Source organism: Lagenorhynchus albirostris, chromosome 16 (assembly GCF_949774975.1).
Source record: "Lagenorhynchus albirostris chromosome 16, mLagAlb1.1, whole genome shotgun sequence".
Taxonomy (NCBI): Eukaryota; Metazoa; Chordata; class Mammalia; order Artiodactyla; family Delphinidae; genus Lagenorhynchus; species Lagenorhynchus albirostris.
Genome location: NC_083110.1, coordinates 68,659,101 through 68,683,425, shown reverse-complemented (window position 1 = coordinate 68,683,425; position 24,325 = coordinate 68,659,101). Strand labels below are relative to the sequence as shown.

Sequence of the window (24,325 nt, the reverse complement as noted above, 5' to 3'; positions counted from 1 at the left end):
ACTGTGGGTGGTAGGTAATCCAACCCAGCATCAGGGCATTACTGACTAAAGGAAAAAATGCCTCTTCCTGAGCCTTACCGGAGGAGGCCATTGTTTTCAGACAGCCTGTACCTAATACAAAAGGGCTCCAAGTCCATGACTGGCCTCAGACCAGCGTTTTGTCAGGAAACAACATCCAAAGCCATGATGAACAGCCAGGCTGATAGTGAAAGGAGTCTCCCCAAGTTGGAGTATTTTTGTTAAATCCTAGCACACACGAAAAAAGTGCTAAAAGCCCATCTGGCGAGATGATCACTCATTAAGTGAAAAGAGGATGCAGCAGCCTTAGGGAAATCGATCCTTTTCTTTCTTTGTCTCACGTGTTTGAGTTATTGTGCAGTCACGGTGATCAAAATCTGGATTCTGAATTGCGCAGATTGGAGAAAAACCGGTGGAACGTTCTGGGCGTGTTTTAATAGTATCTTCCCAGAAAGGGCAGTGTTCTGCAGCTGTGGTGTCAGTGAACTGATGTGTTGTTCAGAGTAGTCTTTAGAATTGGTGGGAGACAGAGCACAGAGGGCCGGGAGATGAGGACTCTGTGCTTGAGGAAGGAGCTAGAATCCTGCCGGAAACTGCTCATTCTTCCAGAGCTGTCTGTGACACACCCTCTGGGTGGCACGCCCCTCCCTCGGGTCCAACTCAGCCCACAGATTCGTGGGAGGAAAGCCAGGGCCTTCCTGAGGAGTGGATGCAGTCCTTCTGTGTGTCAGCCACCTCAGGAAGAAAAGCTGAAACCTTAGAACTTTGTGAGTGTTAATGACCTGGGAACCCGTTGAGCCCATGGACCCTCATCACATCCTCGAAGACAACCAAGGTTTGACTGTCCATTTTTGTAAACTCGACATACGTGCTGTCTGGGGTAGACTGTGTGTTTAAAGATGAGGAGAGATGCAGTGACTTTTCTACTGGTTAAAATAGTTGTACGCTTATTATCTTAACCCTCTATGTGCATAACATGTTTGTATAAAATGCGTATGTTCTATATTAACATATTTATAGATATCATTAATATAATGGGATTTAAAAATGGACAACCTATCTAAATTTAGATAGGTTGGTCTGTTGGAGCACTTTAGAAGGAGTCCTCAGTGACTGTAGGTGAACATCTGTGACCCCATTTCTGCTCACATGCTCTTTTCCTTTCACCCGCCCTCTCCATGCCAGTACCTCTGTGTTAACATAGCTTCGAGATGAATTCTTTCATCCCCTTATGTTACAATGTAGTTTTTCTCTCCTTGGATCAGGCGCTCTGGGTGTTTTGAGTTAGGGATGCCGTCCCTAGGGTGCTCCCCCTACAGTTGTGCTTCGTCAGACAGTTCATACCCAGGTGAGACTGGCTTCAAGAGGGAGCCCACCCTGCTCAGCACTCCAGGCACCGGCAGCCGATGCCACAGCCTCAGAGGCATCCCAAGGTGATTTTGCCGGCTGCTCCATTGAAACCAGTAGACCTTGTCGATTCACGCTGATTCTTTTGATCCTAGACCGCTTAGGGTAAGTGACTGTAACGTTTTGGCTTCTGGAGAGTAGACTCTCCGGTAGTCTCATGTCAGGCAGATACGCTTTGCGCCTCCCACCGTCACTTTTGAACGCCCTGCTCTTCTCAGTTTACCAGGACCTCCGGTGAGCTCTGGTTTGCCTTCCTGTAGGACTGGGGAGCCTTGGCGTGCTACACTTCACATGTACACACTGTTGAGAGGTACAAAGGAACTGAATGTTGGCATACTCTGTAACTGATGAATAATTCATGGAGGCTTTCTGTGCCATAAAATTTTCTTCTATAAATGAACATTACTCTGAAAGACAATGCTGACTGAAAACTCTGGAAATGTGGTGTCATATTCTTTATTGATCTGCCTTCAACATTTGCTGGGAAGGCAAAAGTTGACAAACATCAGAATAATTAAATTTAAAGCTGACAGTAGCCCCAGGTGGGCAGTAAGCCAAAACCTCAGCTGCAACTTTTTCTTACCAGGTTCTTTCTAAAGTGTAACCACCTGATGTTTACAAAAGGCCTCTGGATTCTTTGACACTCTCTGGGCTTTCTTTGAAGATAGAATCTGAATGTTAATGATAACACTGTACGTATTAATTAGTATCAACACACTACTGATATTTATAGTTGGAAACTATGATTCTATGGCTTTTCCTAACTGAAAGGGGTCTTAGAGATAAAACTAGCATATCTCAAGATGTCTAAGTGTCACTATTTGAATAACTTTGAAGTCCTCTGATTCCTTGCACTGTAAAAAGAGTAAAATTTTTTTTTTTTTTTTTTGGCCGCGTTGGATCTTCATTGCTGCGCGCGGGCTTTCTCTAGTTGCGACGAGTGGGGGCTACTCTTCGTTGCGGTGCACAGGCTTCTCATTGTGGTGGCTTCTTTTGTTGCGGAGCACGGGCTCTAGGCGTGGGCTTCAGCAGTTGTGGCACGTGGGCTCAGTAGTTGTGGCTCGCGGGCTCTAGAGTGCAGGCTCAGTAGTTGTGGCTCACGGGCTTAGTTGTTCCGTGGCATGTGGGATCTTCCCGGACCAGGGATCAAACCTGTGTCCCCTGCATTGACAGGCAGATTCTTAACCACTGTGCCACCAGGGGAGTCCCAAAAAGAGTAAGTTTTCATTTCAATTTCCAGGAAAGATAGGGCAGGTTTTGGAAAATCTTACATGAAATGGAGATTATAAATTAACAGAGTAAGTCATATCTGATTATATTTTTAGTGGTCACTGGAAAGAAAAATTCTTTCAAAAGAATTTCATTTCTTTTCTCCGTTTTTTCCTACTCCCCTCCTTCCCACTCCATGGCGTATTTTTAATGTATTTGGAATCTTTCCACTTGCTGCCAGCTGGAATCTACAGAAAGTGTATCCCTAGAACACTAAACAGTTGACTTGAATCTCAGTCATAATTAAATTGGAAGTTGGCAAATTATTCTGAGACTTAAAAAGAGGCACACCTTATGTCTGTAACATAAGGAGTTTCACTACTCTGCATTGTTTTAAAAGTACTCTCCATCGGGAATATTGACCATATTTTTTAATGACCTTTTTTTTTTTTTAAATAGAAGGATGTTTTGAAAGGATGTCTAATCAACATGTTTGACCATGCTTGAATTTGGTGTCTTAACTGGTGGTTGGGTCCCAGATACTTTAAAACAACCAGGTTTTCACCTGCCCACCCACCCGTCTTTAATGAGTGCATCACCCTGTTTTCTTCTCCCGGCACAGCTTGGAAGCATTAACTGCTTAGAGGACGGGTGATGTAAGACTTTGATGCAGCAATTTATTATCTTCTTCTCTAAAGGATCTGCTTAGAGCTAGTGTTTGCATACAATTAACATTAGTTATTTAGGCATATGCGCTACCCAACCTTCTATTTTACACTAAAACCTGACTGCTGACACGTACTTCTCCATCACTAACATACTTTAAAGGTTGGGGTCATAGACAGGATATTAATTCAGACTATCGAGATTTAACAAGACATCTCTAAACGTCATTCATTTCCAAAAAGGGGCAAAAATGCCGTGTGCTCATTGGCACCCCGTCTAGGTTCCACGTGAGAGAATGGAGTGTTGGGCAGGTTTTTCTGCTTTAAGAGGCAGTCACAGCTGCCATGGAAAATGCGCTCCGTCAAGGCCGGTGGCCAGTGGGTCAATCAGAGCATGACCCTGCTAGAGACATGTGTGAACGGTGGGAGCCCACCCAGAAGCGAGTTTGTGCAAAGCAGTCAAGCATCGAAGGGGCCTTGGGAGCTCCTGTCTGAGTCCTGTCTCCCCCGCAGATGCTGTTCGCAGGCTCCCCGGGCTTGTGACCTACCACGTGCCTCGAAGATCCTAGTGCAATAGAAACTCCCTGAGCCTGGTATTACTCTTCTTTATAACGCTTTGCATGGAAACCATACCTCATGTGACGCGTGAATGAAGTGGTAGAGACTTAGAAGGTGAAGTGGGGTACACAGTGCTCTTGGGGAAAGGTCTGCGTGTTAGCGGAGTGGTATTATTTTATGGCAAGTCCATCTCTATGGTCTAGTTTTAAATGATTTACATGGTCCGTTCTGTTTATTTTTCACATACAGTGTGTTGCTGGCTATGTGAACACTCAAATGCACATGCAGATTCATGGATTTAAGTAGCCACTTCACTTTTGAGGCTCCTGCCATGTCTTTCCTTACTTTTTTAACTTTAGAGGCACTCTCACGGTAATAGTCTGTCTCTAATTGGTAGCTTCATCGGGGAGGATCTGCGGATGTGTCATAGAGCCCTCCCCCGACTTGGCGTTAGAGCGGCTCATTAACGTTCTGCTTGTTCTCGTTAATTTACTAAGCATCTTTCAGCAGGTGGCAGGTACTGTGCTATGTATTGTTCAGAATAAATCTCTGTCACTTAGAGTCTATAGTCTTGGAAGGACTGCTGGCATATGTGTGCCAAAGATGTGCTGGGCAGCTAACCAACATGAGAAATTAGTAAGGACCTGAGCTGGGTGAAGAATACCAGTATTGGAATATAAGATGTAAGAACATGTAGTCACCTAAGGAATGTAAATTGGTGCAGCCAGTATGAAAAACAGTATGGAGGTTCCTTAAAAGCTAAAAATACAGCTACCATATGATCCAGCAATCCGGATCCTGGGATATCCGGAAAAGATGAAAACTCTAATTTGAAAAGATACATGCATCCCTATGTTCATAGCACCACTATTTACAATAGCCAAGACATGGAAGCAATGTAAGTGTCCAACAGATGAATGGATAAAGAAGATGTGGTATATATACACAATGGAATATTACTCAGCCATAAAAAAGAATGAAATTTTGCCATTTGCGGCAACATGGATTGCCCTAAAGATCATACTAAGTGAAGTCAGAAAGAGGAAGACAAATACCATATGATATCAGTTATATGTGGAATCTAAAGACTAATACAGATGAATTTGTATACAAAACAGAAACAGACTCACAGACATTGAAAACAAACTTATGGTTACCAAAGGAGAAAGGGTAGGGAGGGATAAATTAGGAGTATGGGATTAACAGATACACAGTACTATATATAAAATAGATAAATGACAAGGATTTACTGTATAGCACAGGGAACTATATTCAATATTTTAACCTATAATCGAAAAGAATCTGAAAAAAAAATAGTTATAACTGAATCACTTTGCTGTACACCTGAAACCAACACATCGTTATAAATCAACTATACTTCAATTTTAAAAACGATGTGGTCACCTGAAGAGGTTAGGATGCTAGCTAGGGAAGCCCTGAGGGCTCCTTGGGATACAAATGACCCCACTGATTTCAGTGGGGCACAATCTGACCACAGGTCACTTCTCACCGTGGCTGCAGCATGGGATCAGGGTGCCTCTGGTCCTCAGGAACCATTTCTTCCACCGCTTATTGCCGGGACCACAAGGATTGGGGATTTATTTTCCTCTTGCTAAAATACCTATTCTTTGGTGAATTTCAGAGTTATTTTTTTCTAATGGAAGTATATGATTTTGGACTTGTAGAAGGAAAAGTATGTTCCTCTGGACACAACGTTAAGTTCTTGAGCTCTAGAGACAAGAGATTTGGTTCACATCATGGCTTTGATACCTACTAGCCAGGTAACCTTGGGCAAGTGTCTGAATTTCTCTAAGCCTCAGTTTCTGCTTCTATAAAATGGAGCTAATAGTAGGGCTACCTGCTTTATAAGACTGTGAGGATTAAATGAGGATGTCTATAAAACCCATGGCATAGTGCCTCACGTGTAATAATGAATGGGTTCTAGCATTAGCAATTATAGTTCCACCTGAGAAATTCAGCTGCTTCCAAATTATTTATATTGTTAAATAGTGACTTGGAATCCATAGGCTTTGATTCTAGTTTGGTTATTTTATTTTTAGGTGTGTGTTTATTTATTTTAAATTATACAAATCATACAAGAGTAAGCTCTCACTGTAAAACTTTCAAATACTATATGAAAGAAAAAAGCTTCTCTTGACCACCATCCAAACCTAGGTGGTAACTACTATTATCAGTGTTATTTATTCATTTTATTTTCATCAAAGTAATGCATGTTCCTAGTTTTAGAACCCAAATAGTGTCTTCTTCCATGAACGGGAGACAAGGGAGTAAGACCCAAGGATTCTGGAGTTTTTCTGGCCTGACTTCCTAAGATCATCAAAACTATGGCATTTCTGTTACACAATGTGGCCTTTCTAGGTGGGACTTTTTACTTTTTTATTTTTCATCTTTGGCTGGTATCAGTGAGGGTCAGTCTCCTGGCAGAGAGAAGAAAGGGAGGGGAAATGGAGGTTTGATGCTTTCCCGTAAAGATGTCATCCCATCCTCCTGTTCATCCTTCATCACTGCCTTCAGTGGTACTTTGTGCCTCCAATAACAGGCCTTTCCTGGCTTGACCCCGTGGTTGTTTCCCCTCCAGGTTAAGTTTCAGCTTCTCCCTTTCTGCTTATGTCATCCATTCACTTTCCAGCTTCCAAAATCGTGTCGACATGTCTACCGCTGTTGTTCCTTTCATGATCTTTTTGGGGTTTTGTGAAGACACAGAGATAAACAGTGTTCACAGCACCATGTTTAACCAGAAGCTCAAAGTTTCTGTAGATTTTCCCACTTAATTACAGTCTTATACTCGCATTTTATTTAATCTCCTCCAACAGAATTATAAGTTCATTAATATTAAAACTGTGATTTTTATATCTTTCAGAAATCTCATATCTTTCAGTAATGAGCACATGGTGGATGTGCACTAAATTCTTTTTTAAAATTGAGCTAACATTGATTCATAACATTGTATAAGTTTCACATATACACTATTATAATTCGACTTTCAAATACACTACAGCATGGTATATATACCACATCTTCTTTATCCATTCATCTACTGACGGGCACTTAAGTTGTTTCCTTATCTTGGCTATTAAAAATAATGCTGTGATGAACATAGGGGTGCCTATAGTGTTTTGAATTAGTGTTTTCATATTTTTTGGACAACCACCCAGAAGTGGAATAGTTGGGTCCTATGATAGTTCTATTTTAAATTTTTTGAGGGATCTCCATACTGTTCTCCATAGTGGCTACACTAATTTACACTCCCACCAACAGTGCAGGAGGGTTCTCTTTTCTCCACACCCTCTCCGGCACTTGTTATTTTTTGTCTTTTGATAATAGCCATTCTAATGAATGTGAGTTGATATTTGTATTTGATTTCTCTGATGATTAGCAATGTTGAACATCTTTTCATTTGCCTGTTGGCCATTTGTATGTCTTCTTTGGAAAAATGCCTTTCAGATCCTCTGGTTTTTGGGGTTTTTTTTTGCGGTACGCGGACCTCTCACTGTTGTGGCCTCTCCCGTTGCGGAGCACAGGCTCCGGACGCGCAGGCTCAGCGGCCATGGCTCACGGGCCCAGCCACTCCGCGGCATGTGGGATCTTCCCGGACCGGGGCACAAACCCGTGTCCCCTGCATCGGCAGGCGGACTCTCAACCACTGCGCCACCAGGGAAGCCCCAGATCCTCTGTTTAGTTTTTAATCGGGTTGTTTGTTTTTTTGTTGTTGTTGAGTTCTTGAGTTCTTTAGTCACTAAATTCTTATTGATTAGTTGATTGCTTTTCATATTTGGGTGAAAAGGGACATCATATATATTACCTTTAAGAGTTTGGTCCCATAAAAACCATGTCACTAAAAAATATTACACCGGGACTTCCCTGGCGGTCCATTGTTTAAGACTCCGCACTTCCACCGCAGGGGCATGGGTTCTATCCCTGGTCGGGGAACTAAGATCCCACAAGCCATGTGGTGTGGCCAAAAAAAAAAATTGCACCTTTTTCATTTTTGCCTTTAAGATTCCAAAGGAATATAAGTATTAGCAGTAAGTAGTATCAGACAAGGTACTCTTATATCAATTAGTTATTCCTGCTCCATAAGCCATTCCAAAATTTGGAAGCTTAAAGCAACAATCATCTACCATTTTTCATGAGTCTGCAGGGTTGGCCGGGGGTCAGCTGCTTTCTGCTGCATCAGTGGGCAGTTTGGCAGGCTCACCACATGTTTGGAGGTAACTCTGCTCCACGCATCTCTCATCCTCCTCTTGGGACCAGCAGGTTATCCCAGCCATATCCCCATCACAGTGAAGCAGAAGGGCAAAGAGCAAACAGAGATATGCACGACCTCTTTGAGGCCTAGCTCAGAACCGCACAGTTACTTTCTTCCTCCTTATTCTGCAGGCCAGAGCAAGTTACATGGTCAAAGTGGTGGGCATTGTAAAGTTACGTGGCAAAGGGCTTGGGTACAAGGAGGGAAGATGAAGTAGGGCCATGAAGGCAACCTATCTTGCCTTCTGTGCAGTAACAGGAGCCCTGGCATGAACGGACACTTATTGAGACTCACTTAAGTAAAAGTCTTATGTCCAGCTAACCTTGCCAGACTTTCATTTTTTATTTAAAAAACAAGGGGACTTCCCTGGTGGCGCAGTGGTTAAGAATCCGCCTGCCAATGCAGGGGAAACGGGTTCGAGCCCTGGTCCGGGAAGATCCCACATGCTGCGGAGCAACTAAGCCTGTGCACCACAACTACTGAGCCTGCACTCTAGAGCCTGCGAGCCACAACTACTGAGCCCACGTGCCACAACTACTGAAGCCCGCACGCCTAGAGCCCGGGGTCTGCAACAAGAGAAGCCACCACAATGAGAAAACCCGTGCACCACAACAAAGAGAAGACCCCACTCGCTGCAACTAGAGAAAGCCTGCGTGCAGCAACGAAGACCCAGTGCAACCAAAAATAAATAAATAAAATAAAATTTAAAAAATAAAATAAAATAGAGAGACAATTCTAACTCTCAAGGACTTTACTAATCATACTTGAGGAAATGATGTACAGATGAAACTAGTGAATAAGATGATTATAGAGCAAAAAGCTAAGAAATAGAAGATTTGAACACTTTGCATGTGACTAGCCTAAAGCAAACTTTTGCTGTAAAGGACAAAATAGTAAATATTTTAACCTTTGTGAGCTGAGTGGTCTCTGTTACAATTATTCAGCTGTGGTTTCAGCACAGAAGTAGCCATGGATAATACACAAATGGATGGCCATGACTGTGTTCTGATAAATCTTTATTTGTAAAACAGGACAGCAAGCATTAGTTTATAGACCACTGGCCTAGAATATTGAAAGAAATAAAACAGGGTCAGTTATGGAAGACTTGCTGAAAAAGGAGCAATGGTTTCCAAGGCAATAAAGATTAATTTAGCTCAACAAGATACGTTTTAGATATGAAGTCAGAAAAAACTTATGGTCATTCAATAGGTAAAATTTCCAACAGGTTAATGTGGTTCAGTCAGAATAAAAACTCATTTCTCTTCAGGAGTATTACTTGCTGCAAATGATTTCTGCTTCTGATTGCCTGTTTGAAAACATGTTTAAGAATGTTAATATTTTTGCTTAGTTGGAGGATGAGGAAGGAAAGATTTGAAAAGAGAAGAAAAGAAATACCTAATTAAAGAGATTTGATTTTATGCCACTTTAAAATTTGTGTTTGACTGATGTGACCTAGATTTGTATAAAGGAACCAGAGGGATTAATAGGAATGATTTATTTTTAACTATTAAGAAACAATATGCAGAATTTAAGTGGGTATTTTTCCACCTAAATTGTATTTCACTTAGATTTTCCTTAGTAATCTTCATGCTCCCCCTATATTTGAAGAAAAAAAAGCCCAGAATACTGGTAGAAAGTAAAGTTTTTGGCTCAAAATCTTTAATACCTGTTTACTCATTTGTAGTCAGCTTGTCGTCAATAGCCTGTATCTTGACAGATTTCTGCTGATTAAATCCAGATAAAGAAGAGTTTGGACCGTAGCTTAGGAAAGGCGGGAAGGAGGGATGCCCCCTTGGATAAGATTCTTAATTTTATATACACTACCAAATGTGAACTAGATAGCTAGTGGGAAGCAGCCGCATCGCACAGGGAGATCAGCTTGGTTCTTCGTGACCACCTAGAGGGGTAGGATAGGGAGGGTAGGAGGGAGACACGAGAGGGAGGAGATATGGGGATATATGTATATGTATAGATGATTCACTTTGTTATACAGCAAAACTAACACACCATTGTAAAGCAATTATACTCCAATAAAGTTGTTAAAAAAAAAGAAGACAATAGTTAAGAGGCTGTAGAAGATGAAAATGGAGAAAGTTTAGGTCAGTGCTTTAATTTAGTATTGAAAATCCTCATATTTTAAAAAAGCAACCCCATTCTAATATTCGTATAATTATCACACTGTTCACTTTGTCATTTTTATTTATTGCTACTTCATATCTGTGTAGTAAAATAGTTGATCTAAAAAAAAAAAGAGTTTTCTAAAGCTTCATGTTTTTCTCAGATATCTTAGTTTTTCCCTCCTGGTGGAAATGTCAAAATGTACACAGAAGAAGGGGTCTGAAAGGTATTATTTTATTTCAGTCATTTGATTTATTATTTATTGAGCTCCTGCTTTGTGCCAATCGCTGCCTTAGGACCTGGGGATGCAACAATGAGGAAGATCAGCTCTGATTCTTCCCGTTGGGGTGCTCAGGGGCCAGCAATGGCCATGGACGGGTGACCACAGTGCATCCATGTATCGGGGGATCCCAGAGGGAGGGAACCAGTCTCAAAAGTAAGGAGGATTTTTCCCAAGGTAAATAAACTCCCTCCTGATTTTACATACATATGATTAAAATAAAACTGCTAAAGAACAGTGCGTGTCACATGACAAGCACTAAAAATTTTTTTAGCCATCTTAATTATTGTTATTCTTAATGTTACTGTGGAGGCAACACACTGTTAAAATCTTCAAAATCAGACATTTATATGAATGCTCTGAGAGTTTCACAAAGAGACTAAAAATAAATTTTCTTCTTCATAACGAGATAGAATATCTGTAAGTTTATTGGAAGGCTGGATCTTAGGAAGTTTCCCAGCAGATCCTTTACCTAATCCTTTTTCTCATAGCTTGTCTGTGGCTCTCTCTCTCTCTCTGTGAACACAACAGTAAGAAAGGAAATTAATGAGAGAAAAGAGAATGTCTCAAGAAAACATAATGTGTGTAACAAATTAAAAGAAAATGTAAGGTAATAATCAATAACAGTGAGAGTGGATTTATACGATTATTTTACCTGGGAAAAATGGTAGTTTTCCAAGAAACTCAGGGGATTTCAAATGATGTTCTTAAAACCTACCAGGAATTTCTTTTGATTTTATTGCTAACCTCAGGTATGATGACTAGGAATGGCAAATTCTAAGTTCTTTCACGGTGCAGTTTTATTTTAATAAATACATTAAAATAATAACTTTCTCCATTTTCATCTTCTACAGCTTCTAAACTATTGTCTTCTTTTTTTTAACATCTTTATTGGAGTATAATTGCTTTACAATGGTGTGTTATAGCTGATTCACATTGTTATAAAACAGAAACTAACACACCATTGTAAAGCAATTATACTCCAACAAAGATGTTAAAAAATTAATTTGAGATGGAACATAAAAGCTAAAATCAATTTCTGGGATAAAACAGATGAGAAAATGTTCATAAGCATGCATTAAACAAAGATTTCTTTAAAAAAACACCAAAAGCAAGCACTAGCCAAAAAAGAAAACACGCTAAATTAAAATTTTATTAAAATTAGGTATGGTTCATCAAAGGATATCATTAAGAAAATGAATGGGCAAGCTACCGTCTAGGAGAAGGTAGTTGCATTGTGTTTGAAAAAGTACTCATATCCAAGGTATATAAAGAACTCCTACAAATCAATAAGGAAAAGCAGAGAATCCATATTTCACAAAAACATCTACTTCACAAAAGAAGATGTCCAAAATGGCCGATAAACATATGAAAAAAGTCTCACCATCATTAGTTATCACCCCAGTGAGACACCAGTATTCATTTGGCAGAATGGCTAAAATTAAAAGGGCTGATAATACTAAACGTTAGCAAGAATGTGGAACAACTAAAATTATCCTGCATTGCTGGTGGGAATATAAACTGAACCAGTCATTTTGGAAAAGTGTTTGAGAGTACCTTCAAAAATTAACATACATCCACTCTATCCTAGGTACATAATCAAGAGAAATCAGCATGTATGTCCACTAATGGACATCTATAATAATGTTCATAGCAGTTTTATTTATAATAGCCCCCCACCCAAAAGCCAAATGTCCCAAAACAGGAGAATGGATAAATTAGTTGTGTAGTTGAGGTGTATTTTTCCAACGGAATATTACCCAACAATAAAACAAAACTACTGATACACACAACGTCATGGATGAATTGAACAAGCATTATGCTGAGTAAAAGGAGCCAAACATGGATAAGTACATGCTATACATACATCTTGAAGTTCAAATTCAAGTAAAGCTAATCTATTATAAGTCAGAATAATGGTTTCCTAGAGGGAGAGGAGATGTAGCATTGACCGGGTATTAAGAAACCTTCTGGGATGTCAGGAACGTTTTAGATCTTGATCTGAGAGGTGGTTACATGTTGTACACATGAAAAAACTCACTGAGCTGTGTACTTGAGATTTGTGAACTACTGCATGTAAGATATAGTTCCATTAAAATTTTAACATTAAAGTCATAACGATAGATTCGAATGACACGGGGAAAAGTTTCGGTGAGCCAAAGTTATAAATTGCATATGTAATGTGATGTGAAATAAAGATTTTCATAGAAAATCACTGAAAGAAAATATACTGAAGAATTAACAGTGATTTCTGGATGGTAGGACTGTGTTATTTCCATTTGTTAATCGTTTTCAGCATCTCCTAACTTTTCTCTAATGAAGTATATTACTTCTATAACAGAAAAGCTGAAATGGGAACAGCTGTAACTAAGAAGGTATTTGATGTAACTTGATCCTCAATTGTAAATCCATTTTGATACTTTGGGGGTGGGAAGTAGCAATTTAGGACAGGCAAATTCATAGAGCTGTAGGGTTAGCGAAAGCTTCATGGGGAAAACCTCAGGGGAACTGAGACAGCATGTAGGGAAGATGTGGTTAGAAGCAGGAGCGGGGCTGGACAGCTAACCTTGTGTGATGTTGTCTTTGACCTGTGATCCTCAATCTATGTTCGTTGACTGTGTTTCTATCCACTTCATGGATTCTGTGGTCCTTCACATGTATAATTGCTTTTTCACTTAACATGTTGATCTTTTAAGCCATTTGTAATTCTTATTCCTAAAAAACTCTTTTCCTATCCTTTTACATCTTCAGGCATTACCGTTTGCTCTGTTCTCTATTTTGCAGCATCCTTCCCCTACCACCCTGCTTCTCCATATGCCAATGTGAGTTTAAAAATTAATAGTCCCAAGGCATTCTCTCCTCCTGAGAAATAAATAAATAAAACAATACCAGAAACACACACACACACAGAGCTCCAAATGATCCATCTGTTGAAGACATCCACCATCCACTTCATCCTGGTTCAGGCTATTTTTGTTTGCTTTGTCTTGAGAGCTCCTATATTGAAAGCCTTTAAAGAGTACTTAGGTTTTCATCAGAAAATGAAAAGCAAATCACTTTGTTTTTCCATTTTATACCTATTACAGAACTGTACACAAAGAAATGCTCAATAAATGCTGATTGAATTTCCCGTCTACAGATCACGGTCTATGCCACATTCAGATTTTTCTGTGCACGTTTTTACTGATGAGTGCACATTTATAATTATGAAGCGGATTGTGGAAGGGGTCATATTCTTTAGAATCCAGTATTTTTCTGAATCTGTTCTCTGCAAACCTGTATCCTCTTAGGTAAGTTTAATTACTACATTTAAAGGATGAATTGAATTGAAGGATGAATTGAAGTCTTTTGAAAGTGTTTTTTTTTTAACTGCTTCTCTTTTTTTTTGGCAGTAAGCAATAGCGTTATGCTGTTACTGGAAATTTTAGTCAATAAGATGTATGCTTCTTTAATTAGAAGTCCTGCTGAGTTGGATCATTTAGTTAGTGCAATGAGCTGAGAGGTTTGAGCATTTGTGTGCAGAGGGTCAATTTCAGTAAATTGAGTATATATGGGCAATTTTAATATATTTTCCCAGATAACTTACATCTAGTATTCGTTTTAAGGTCCAATGTTCATAAATATTTGTGAAGCATCTCCCCAGAAACAGACACAGAAATGAGAGAGACCACCTTTGCTTTCAAGGAGTTCCTGGTCCAGTGAGTTCTTTTCTCCTTCATCCATTCCCACGGCCCCAACCCTCACTTTGGTGGGTGCTGCCAAAGTTACACCTCCAGCTTTGACTTCTCCCCTGGGAGCTAGAGCAGCGTGCCCCATTTCCTGCTGGTTACCACGCCATGGATGTTCTGATGACATCTTAAACTCATATTACATCTGCAATGATCACCTTCTCCACCCTAACTCATTCTCTTTCCTACGTCTCTTTTCTCAATGGCTCTACTTTTTTCCAGTCACTCAAGCTCTAACCCTTGGGAGTTCTAACAAAACCCCTTACATTACAAATTTATTTCCCCCTTGCTAAGCATCCACCTCCTTTTATTCTGGCCACTTGTCTAGTGGAGTCACCTCCTATAAACACCGCCCATCCTCAGAGCGGCTGGGTGTGTGAATCCATGCAAGAAAGCGGTAGCTCAGCAGGATACCCTATATTTGTGGGAAGATCTTAGAACGATCTTGTGTTCCTTATCTACTAATAACCCTGTCTCACTCCACTTGCCCCTTGGTTGTCAAACTTACCCACCTCTCTTCCCATCTCAACCTAGGCTGGGTGCTTTCCCTTCCCTTCTTCCTCCGAAATGATCATGCATAATTGGTTGCTTCCCCATTTCCACTTCTCTTTCTGACTCAGTATTTGCAGACAGGCAACTCTTCCATTGGATTATCTCCCTCAAGCACTTGCGCCTTCCAATATGACACAGCCTGAAGTTCTCCCAACCCCCAATACTGCCTGCCTAGGCAGCTCCCAAATCATGGCCTGCCCCAACCAATGACATGGTGTCAAAAGTGGTATGCTTTGAGACTCCAAAAGTAGGTTTTGCGTTTGTTCCCATTCCCAAAGTTCATGATATGGTGTTTACCATGGGATAAGAACATACAGTTTATGATTTATAGCATATTGGAGAGAAGCTATGATTTTTGCATTGGGGGAAACGTGAGAGGCAAAACTTAATGGAGAAACATGGCTGAATCTCGAAAACATGCTGAACAAAAGAAGCTGGGGGCGAAAGGGTACATACTAGATAGTTCTATTTATGTGAAGTTCTAGAATGAGAAAAATGGTGGGAGAAATCAGAATAGTGGTTGCCTCTGATGTGGAGGTGGAGAGTGACTGGGAAAGATCACAAGGGAACTTTCTGAGGTGACGGATGTGTTCTATACCTTGAGAGAGGTGTGGGTTACGTGGGCGAATGAATTTGTCTAAACTCATTGAAGTGTACGCCTAAGATCTATGCTTTTCACCGTAGGTAAAAATTGTATAAAAGAAACAAAAAATTAAGGGGAAACATACAGAGTAGAATTCATAATAGTATCCTCGTGATTAGAGATAAAGGATTATATAATGTAGGTATAAAGAAAATAATGTAATGGAGAAAGGACATGCTTTTGCATTCGTGGCAAGGAAAAAAGGTGGTAAAATTTGCTCTGGAAGTAAGTGCTGCTGGTATCATACACTCAGCTGTTTGGGAATAATGGCCACTTTTGTGGTGGTTCACAGCAGATATGTCATAATTAAAATCCAATTCTGCAAGTAAGAAAATATCTTGTATGTGAAACCTTCCAATGCTTCTAAAATTCTTCCACCCCTTTGCCTTCCTCCGGTACCTGAAATAAACCACAACTGTTTGGTTCAAGCATGGTGAGTAGGAGAGTTTACATGATAGGTTTGCAATAACAGATACATAGATCTTACTTAGGCTGGTAACCCACAGGCCATGATAGGCCTGTGAACATGTGTTGCTTTCTTTCTCTTTTTTGCAGGGGAGGGGAGGATGTGGATCGTGTTCTTTGTTTGTTTGTTTGTTTTGTTTTGTTTTTAATTACTTGCAAATGTTTGAAACTTGGGATATTTCACATAAAAATCTGAACACCTGGTAACCCTTGGCTGGCGTTCCAAAACAGCAATAACTGGCTGGATCTGAATAGTGCCTCCTTCTTTAGGTGGGGAACGTACTTTACACCCATCTTACTACAAGTATCACAGGTATCTTAGGACCAAACTACTGCCTCAATTGTTTTCATTTCTATTTTCAGTCCCGTAAGTATTTGAATATGCAGCCTTTGAATTAACATTTATAGAGCGCCTCGTATGTTCTAGGAATTATTAGGGGCTTTAGCAGGTACATACGGTAGATACTATTACTATATCCATTTTACAGACAAGGCAACCAAGGTTTAAATAAGTGAAGAACTTCCCTGAGGTTGCCCAGCAGTAAGGAGCAAAGCCAGAATCTGAAGGACGTTTTCTTACTCCAGAGCCCATGCATTTACCCACCACATTGTTGTTCTCCTTTGTTTATTTTTAGCTTTGGTTTCATCCATTATTTAGTACTAACCTCTGGTTGAGTTCTTGTTGGTTTCCTTATGATTTATTTTGATAGAATAACCCCTGGTCTCCAAACTCTCTTGATTTTGCATCCTTAGCAGTAAAAAAAACCATGCCTATTTATGTTTATTATTTACTAATAAATAATACTCTTGTATATTAATATTATATACATTCTAAAGCATACATATATTCTAAAATGTTAAAGAATAAGATATTATGTATATATTTATATATATAATATCTCATATATATATATATATATAAAATTTCTTTCTACACTGCAATTAATTATCTTCTACGTATTGCATACCCTATTTTGACAACCAGTACATGAAACAATGCCTGGACGATGATTCTGCCTGAAAGCATCTTTCATGTCAGAGACTCCCAATTTTGTATCCAATAAATTGTCCCTTCCAGATAAAGGGTGCAGTAGAAAGTCACCAGATCAGCCCAGATTATGGAAAGAACAAAATTCTCCTTCGTTAGGAAAATAGTTGTTCATCTGTAACGACACTGACAACACTGTGCTCTAACCTTTTACAGCCCAGAACTTCAAAATGGCTAAGAGCATCCTTTGTTGATATTAAGGTCTCATATTTGCCTTTGGGCAGTGTAGGTTCTCTGCAAACCTCTAATTCTGACTGGGAGTTTAGTTTCCAGGGATGGAGCGTCCTCCCGGTCTCAGTTTCTCAGTTGGAGCTGCAGGGGATCCGTGTAGAGCGTGCACCCTCTCCCCTCACGGGGCTGCTGCCATGATTAACAAAACTGGACAAAAACAAGTGCTGAGAGAGGCTGTTAATGAATCACTGTGAAAGGCATCTGTGGGCACGTGCCAAGAGTCTTCCCGGAGTTCTGACACTGTAAAGAATGGCTGTGAGGGCTTCCCTGGTGGCGCAGTGGTTGAGAGTCCGCCTGCCGACGCAGGGGACACGGGTTCGTGCCCCGGTCTGGGAAGATCCCACATGCCGCGGAGCGGCTGGGCCCGTGAGCCATGGCCGCTGAGCCTGCGCGTCCGGAGCCTGTGCTCCGCAATGGGGGAGGCCACGGCAGTGAGAGGCCCGCGTACCGCAAAAAAAAAAAAAAAAAAGAATGGCTGTGAGCAGCATTTGGGGGGCGTGTCTTGTGCGTGTGTTATTCTCTGACTAGAATTGTTTATACGTGGATGGATAGGTTCTGCCTTCTAAGACCTGAGCTTTCCCTGATCTTCCTTCCCATCATCTTGTGTGATCTGAATAAAGCTTTCTTCTGGAGCATTCTGTTTGGATTGTTCTTTTCTGCCTTACCCTAGTCCCCTTCTTTTCTTAATAAGTTTTTTCTTCAAGATCCAGATCCAACACCCTATTCTCCAGAATCCCACCAGCCCCAGGCTGACCCATCCTTTCTCTCTCAGGCACTTTCATAACCTCAGAGCATGGCACTGACAGCATGGCAAGGGAACACACTTGACACACGTGCCCCATGGACTCCCTCGAGGGAAAGCCTTCTTTTGTGTGCTATTGTTGGAAATGTAACAGAAATGCATAAAATTGTCCACGTAAAATCTGAAACATAAACCACGTCTCTTTCTGAAACACATTTTTTAAGACAAAATTAAAAGGTACCACTAACTATATCTCAAATATCTAAACCAAACCCCTCTCCCATCTTTTATTGCACTAACTATAACTGGGGTGGATTCACCAAGTTGCACTATAGTTAGGCATATACATGCCCATGTCTCCGGCTAATTTCCGTGCTCGCTGAAGGCCCTTGTCTTATTCATCATTAAAGCAGCTAACGCCTGGACTGTCCTATTGTGACACTCAGTATATCTTTGTGGAATGAAGAGAGCTCCCTTAGGCAAAGGATGCAGAAAAGCCTGACGCTGATTTCCATCAGCAGATCTCCTGTTATATTCCTTGTCTCCCTTACATATGTCTTGTGACCACAGACTCCAGGGAGTTCCTCTCTGAAGTCAAAGTTTAAGTGCAGAGGTGAGTGATCTGCAGAAAAGATGCGGTGAGCAAAAGGCCCTGGTTATGGCATGGTCAGGAAGTAGGCTGTTCGGGGTGGAATAGATTATTTGACATTTTCTAATAAATTGACAGTGAACATGAGATTTGCCAGAGTGAGTCGGAGCTGTTCTGTGTCGAGATAGATAAATTATGAATACCTCAAACCATGCCACTGGAAACGCTCCCCTCTGCAGTCTCCCTCCTGGGAGGGCCCTGGAGGGGAGGCCGGAGCAGGCAGGCACCGCGCACCTGCTCCGGGTCCAGCGCCTCCATCAGTGGTGGTGCAGGAAAGTGCTGACGCCGGGCTTTCTCTTTCCTATGCTCAGCTTTTTATCCCACCAGCAAGAGCAACCTGTCTCCTAATGACCAACCACTGGGACAGCTTTCTGTGGCCGCAGCTGGCCTGGGCCACTCAGGCATGTGCGTGTCACCGAGTGCCTTCCAGTCCAGTGGCACTTAGGTGAGCTCTGACCAGCAGGAGGATAACCTCATCCTGAAGCTGCATATGTGGGAACAGGAGTTCTCAGACCCTTCAAGCAGTTTTTAATGACCAGTGTGTGTTTTGTCTTTGATATCTGCCTTTTATCCGAGTATTGTGTCCTTGTATTTTACAGTGACTTATCAAGAGTTGTCAAACTCTATTTGCAAGGCCCTGAGCAGCTAGTGTGTGTAGAGTCCTACGTGAAGGAGACAGGATGACAGAGGCAAGACTCCTGACCTCTAGAAACTTAGCACCAGTGGGGAAAATAAGGCCGTCTACAGGTAACCGTGTTACAAGGCAGGGTATAATAAATCCCACGGCAGAGCTGCTTTTGAAGACAAGGCAGGAAGAAATTAATTCTAGCTGGAGGGATTCTGGAAGTCTTGATGGAGAAGGTAGCAGCTGAGCTGCATTTTTAAGCACAGATGGAATTTCAGAAAGCTCAGGTTGGAGAAGGTTGAGGTATTTCAGGAAAAGAGAAAGAAGCACAGAAAGAATTAAGGGTTGGGGAACATGGGGTGTGTTCAGGGCAGGAGAAGTTTCGGCAACGGAAGGAGACCCCAGCCTTGTGGGTTGTGATCTGTGGTAAGTGACGTTAGTGCTCTGACTCCGTGGAACAGATTCGTGAGGCAGCCTTGTCTAACGCACGGGGTTCGAGCTCCAGGGATGCCTGTGACCATCCCCGAGCTGATCCCTGTCTTCGGCTGCTTCCTTGAAGGCATTCCAAGCCTGCCTTTCATTGCTATTTGGAAATCTTGCCTGTGGACAGTTATTGTTAGAGGGTAATCTGAGACACTTGCTGTCTGTTAAACTAATTACGCTTCAGTCCTCCGAGTGCCTTGGTGCCCTCAATCCTAAATGCTTAGCAGATTTAATGTAGCATCTGAATTATTAATGGAGATGATATGGAAGAGGGGGCTTGGCTGCTGGTCCCGTTTTGAGCAGGTCTTGGACGGGTGGCATTACGGGAAGAGAGGCAGCTGCTTGCAGAGTGATGGACGAAGCAGGCCTTCCAGAGGAGCCCTACCCAGACAGGAGCCTGTGCCCGTATGCTCAGAAAATCACAGCCTGCCTTGGAGGGATGGGTAAGACCCCTTAAACATTGGGCTTCGTGGAGGAGATGCCCAGGTTAATGTTGCAGGCGAACGGAAGGACTAAACTTAAGACTTGCTGGTGGCAGGGAGCAGGTGTAGCTGCTGGAGTGGGAGAACCTCCAGCGAGCTGAGGCGTAATCGTCTGGAAGTCCGGTCGACGGTGCCCCTTCCTCTGAACCCTCCCACTTAAAAAACTGCTGTTTCTCTGCTTACTCTGCCCTGCTCAGCAGCAAAGATCATCCTGATTATTGTGAACTACTGCAGGTGTTTTCAATGGACTTGCTAAGCTCTTCTGTTTGCTCACTTCTGATTAAAACAAAATCCAAAACTGAAAAACAAGTAGTGCTATTTGTCACTGATGAAGCCACAGGCTGTAAATTCAAACTATTTCCTTATAAAACTAAATCCCATAAAAATTGGCATCTTAAAGATGGTAATATTCTCTCTTAAATTTTTTTTTTCTTAGCAAAAAGCAGGTAAATCTTAGCAGGTGATTTAAAGGGGGAGGAGGGACATTTGTCTGAAAAAAAAAAAGACCTAAATAGTTACATGGGGGCTTCCCTGGTGGTGCAGTGGTTGAGAGTCCGCCTGCCGATGCAGGGGACACGGGTTCGTGCCGCGGTCCGGGAGGATCCCACATGCCGCGGAGCGGCTGGGCCCGTGAGCCATGGCCGCTGAGCCTGCGCGTCCGGAGCCTGTGCTCCGCAACGGGAGAGGCCACAACAGTGAGAGGCCCGCGTACCGCAAAAAAAAAAAAAAAAAAAAGTTACATGGGATAAATTAAAGTCAGAATTCACTTGCGGAGAATTGCTGCAGGGACTGACCTGTGACTGGCACACTAAGAGCAGTACTTAAGGCATCTGTCCCCTGAGCACTGTGCAACCCCCAAATCCCTGGTTCTGAGGTTGGGGTTCATCTCATTATTGAGCTCCTACAGTATGCACAGGCAGAGTGCTCAGGGCCTCTCAGTGCTGGTTGAAGCTCTTGGTTCATTTTCCCACTGACAGTTTCTTTTCATCTTTTATCATAGAAGAAAAGCTTGTTCAGGTGCCGTGGAAGTGTTGCTAGCAGCATTAGGAAAGTCCTATTAGATAAGATATGCAGGCCACACAAATTACACATTCGTAATTAGCATTAGCTTTGTAGTGTAATGCATTGTGATACCTTGTTTTATAACCACGTGAACTGTCACAGAAACCACTTTACTGCTTTGTAAATGCTGTGACTGTAATTTTACATGAGCTGCGGCAAGAGGCTGATGTTGGTGCAGCAGTGGAAGAAATGGGTCCACTGGTGCTTCTTTAAGGATCTCCTCCATACGGTGCTTTCATGGCTGAAGAGGTTGCTGTCAGGCAGATACCACTGAAAGTTTATTTTTAAGACTGGAGGTGTGGCCTCTGCTGGGTGTTTACAATGAGCTATGTGGAAGAGGTTAAGCTAAGAACTCTGGGCACTCTGGAAAGTGGAACATAGCTCAAGGGTGCCCAATGTCACTGCTGACTCCAGCTCCCAAGCAGCCAGCATCTGAATTCTTAACTCTCTCCACCCCCTGAGAAAGAACTCAGTACCTCAGTACCTCTCACTTACATGCAATGAGATTGTCTTTAAAAGAAAACCAACCTCTCATCAGCCTTCTTTATGGTTCATATTTACTTTCCATCCTGACCTAAAATTCATAAAATAGATAGAACTTCTTATATATAATCCTTTTATTGAAGAAGAATTTAATTTTTTTTCCTTTTACAGTCTATCAGTATATAACTGCTTTTTAACTACATATATGGATGTATAAACTTGTCCAGAAATTTAAGTGTGGCCTGAATATGTTCTGCTGAAACAACAGCTGAGTCAGTGCTGTAGAATTCGTTTTTGTGGGCAATGCTTGACAAGTTTAGGGACCGAGAAGGCAGGATAACTTTGTCATGGAGTAGTTATACTTTTGCTTGGTCAGGAAGATGCTGGATTTGAAAAAAAGTCATCTTATCTGTCCAAAGTCTATGTTTGTGTATCGTTAGTATATACTAGAGCCTATGTTTAAAGTGGCTGCGTCCAGCTTCTCTACATAGAAACATATATATGTTTCACAAACAGGCCATGTGGACACACACATAAGCAGATAGACCTTTTCACTTTCTCAGTTTGCAAAGGACAGGCCTATAGGAAACTAACCACAGGAAGAAGGAATTCACGGTTTAGGGAGGAGGTTCCCATATTACAATGTTTATTAGAAAAACACTCTGGAAGAACCAGTAGGTCTACAATGGGCCTCTGGCATCTGTGTTTTAAACAGACTGGTCCAGGAACCATACTTTGGGAAACACTTGATAAAATATCTCACATTGTACATCCTAAGGCTCTTCAAAATAGACAAGCAAGAAATAGAACACATACAGCTTGTTTCACTCGCTTTGAAAACTGTTTTCAGAGGAAGACCTTGGAAGGATCTTTTCTGGAGGCAATGCTGGTATAGGGCTTAATTTCCAAAATTTGATGACAAAAATTTCACCGTGTGACTGTGGTGTGCAGAAGCTTCCATACTTGCACCCTCTGCAGCTCCAGCCCAATCTGGATGGCCTTTGGGGCAGAGTCGATCTCCATTCCCACTGTGCTTCCCATTGGCCTAGAATCATTCTAGCAAATTTGAATTCTCTGGTTCTTGAACTCTGTAACTAAATCCTGCATTAAAGATTAGGAGCTAATAATAAAAGAAGCAAAGATTTCCTTTCTCTGCTTCATCTCTCTATAGCTTTTGTGGAAGGACCTGTCGACTGTGGTAGAAACAGTCATGGTTTAGGATTCAGGAGACCTGGCTTCACCCTGGGCTTGCTGTGTTGTCCTGGGAAAGTCACTTAACATCTCTAAGGCTTACTTCCTCATCTTAAAATTAAAGGGCTGGAGTAGATCAATGCTTCCTGGATGTTGGTCCTGGTATGGGGAACTTTGAAAAATATAAGTTCCTGGGACTCACCTCCAAAGAATCCCATTCAGTGGTCTGGGCTAGTGCCCCAGATTTTGTATTTCTAAAAAACTCTACACAAGATTCTTCTGCACAGTGATATTTGGGAACCACTGGACTAGACTATCTTTGAAGACGTTTCTAGCTCTATAATTCAATTCTGTTTAAAGTGTGTAAGGGCTTTACTGAAAAGAAAAGGCTATTAGAATATAATAGCCCAATGACAGGAGAAGGAGCATGGTTTTATTCACTCTGACTTGTGACTATTGTGTGTTTATAGACGGTCACATATTGTGCTTAACCTTACTGAGTGGATATCAGAGGGTAAGTACTCATTACCAGGGTTGTCCTTTGTACATCAGCAGCCCTAACTGTGTGACGGTCCTGCTAGCTTATAACTTTATTAATACACGCAGCTACCTTCATGATAATTGTCTCCATTATGTGATTCTTCTAGGGATTCTGCAATAACAGAAAACACATGAAACAACATTAAGAATATTATTAGCTTTTGGATTAATAGAATGAGGCAGAAAGATTTTCATGACACTAGGGGGAGGGGTTTTCCCTCTAGAAAATGAAAAGGATTATTTACTGTGGCCTGGAGCTAGATATGTCGCTAGTTGAAGCTGAGGAACTTTAATTGAGCTCTCCCTTCCATGAGATCTGAAATACTAGAGAACTTGGAATTATTATCCTGAGTTGTTTCTGATATGCATTTTTAGATTCTATTCGATAGATATGGCTATTCACAGTACTCTTACCAGATGATATTGAATATCCTAGGAATAGCCGCGGGTGAATTCTTTCAGCTGTTGCAGATCTGTCCTTCCTCTTGCTCTGGATATTAATCTGATTTTTAAATATGCATTCATGTCTCTGACTGACATAGTCTTGAGTTCCTGGTAGCGGTTGTTTTTATACCTGATCATCTGTGTATATGGAGCCCTACCTAAGCTCTTGAGGGTAATCACTTAAATACATCTTCCTTAATCTTCTTTTCTGGGCAGTGAGAAAAAAACAATAAGGAGTCAGGAGAGTTTCAGAGAAGCACAGCTTCTTGGGAGCCTGGTATCTATTTCTAACTTCTTTGTAATCAGTGCCAAGATGCCTTGCTTCCTTGGTTTAAAGTCTCTGGGGAAATTGTTCAACTCGGTGAAAAGCAAAGTCACCTCATCTGAAAAAACCAGCACCAGGGGCTCATACAGAAGGATACTGGTTGTCGA

At 41.5% G+C, this 24,325-nt stretch overlaps 1 protein-coding gene across 3 annotated transcripts in view; it reads left to right on the top strand.

The window, feature by feature from the left end:
• Positions 1-542: 542 nt before the first annotated feature.
• Positions 543-24,325, top strand: part of ABLIM1 (actin binding LIM protein 1) — a 227,776-nt gene continuing 203,993 nt past the window's right edge. For all 3 annotated transcript variants that reach the window (XM_060127222.1, XM_060127221.1, XM_060127220.1), the window contains exon 1: positions 543-853. In XM_060127222.1, the coding sequence (XP_059983205.1) occupies positions 796-853 (58 nt within the window). In that variant the 5' untranslated portion in view covers positions 543-795. The remainder of the gene's footprint in view (positions 854-24,325) is intronic.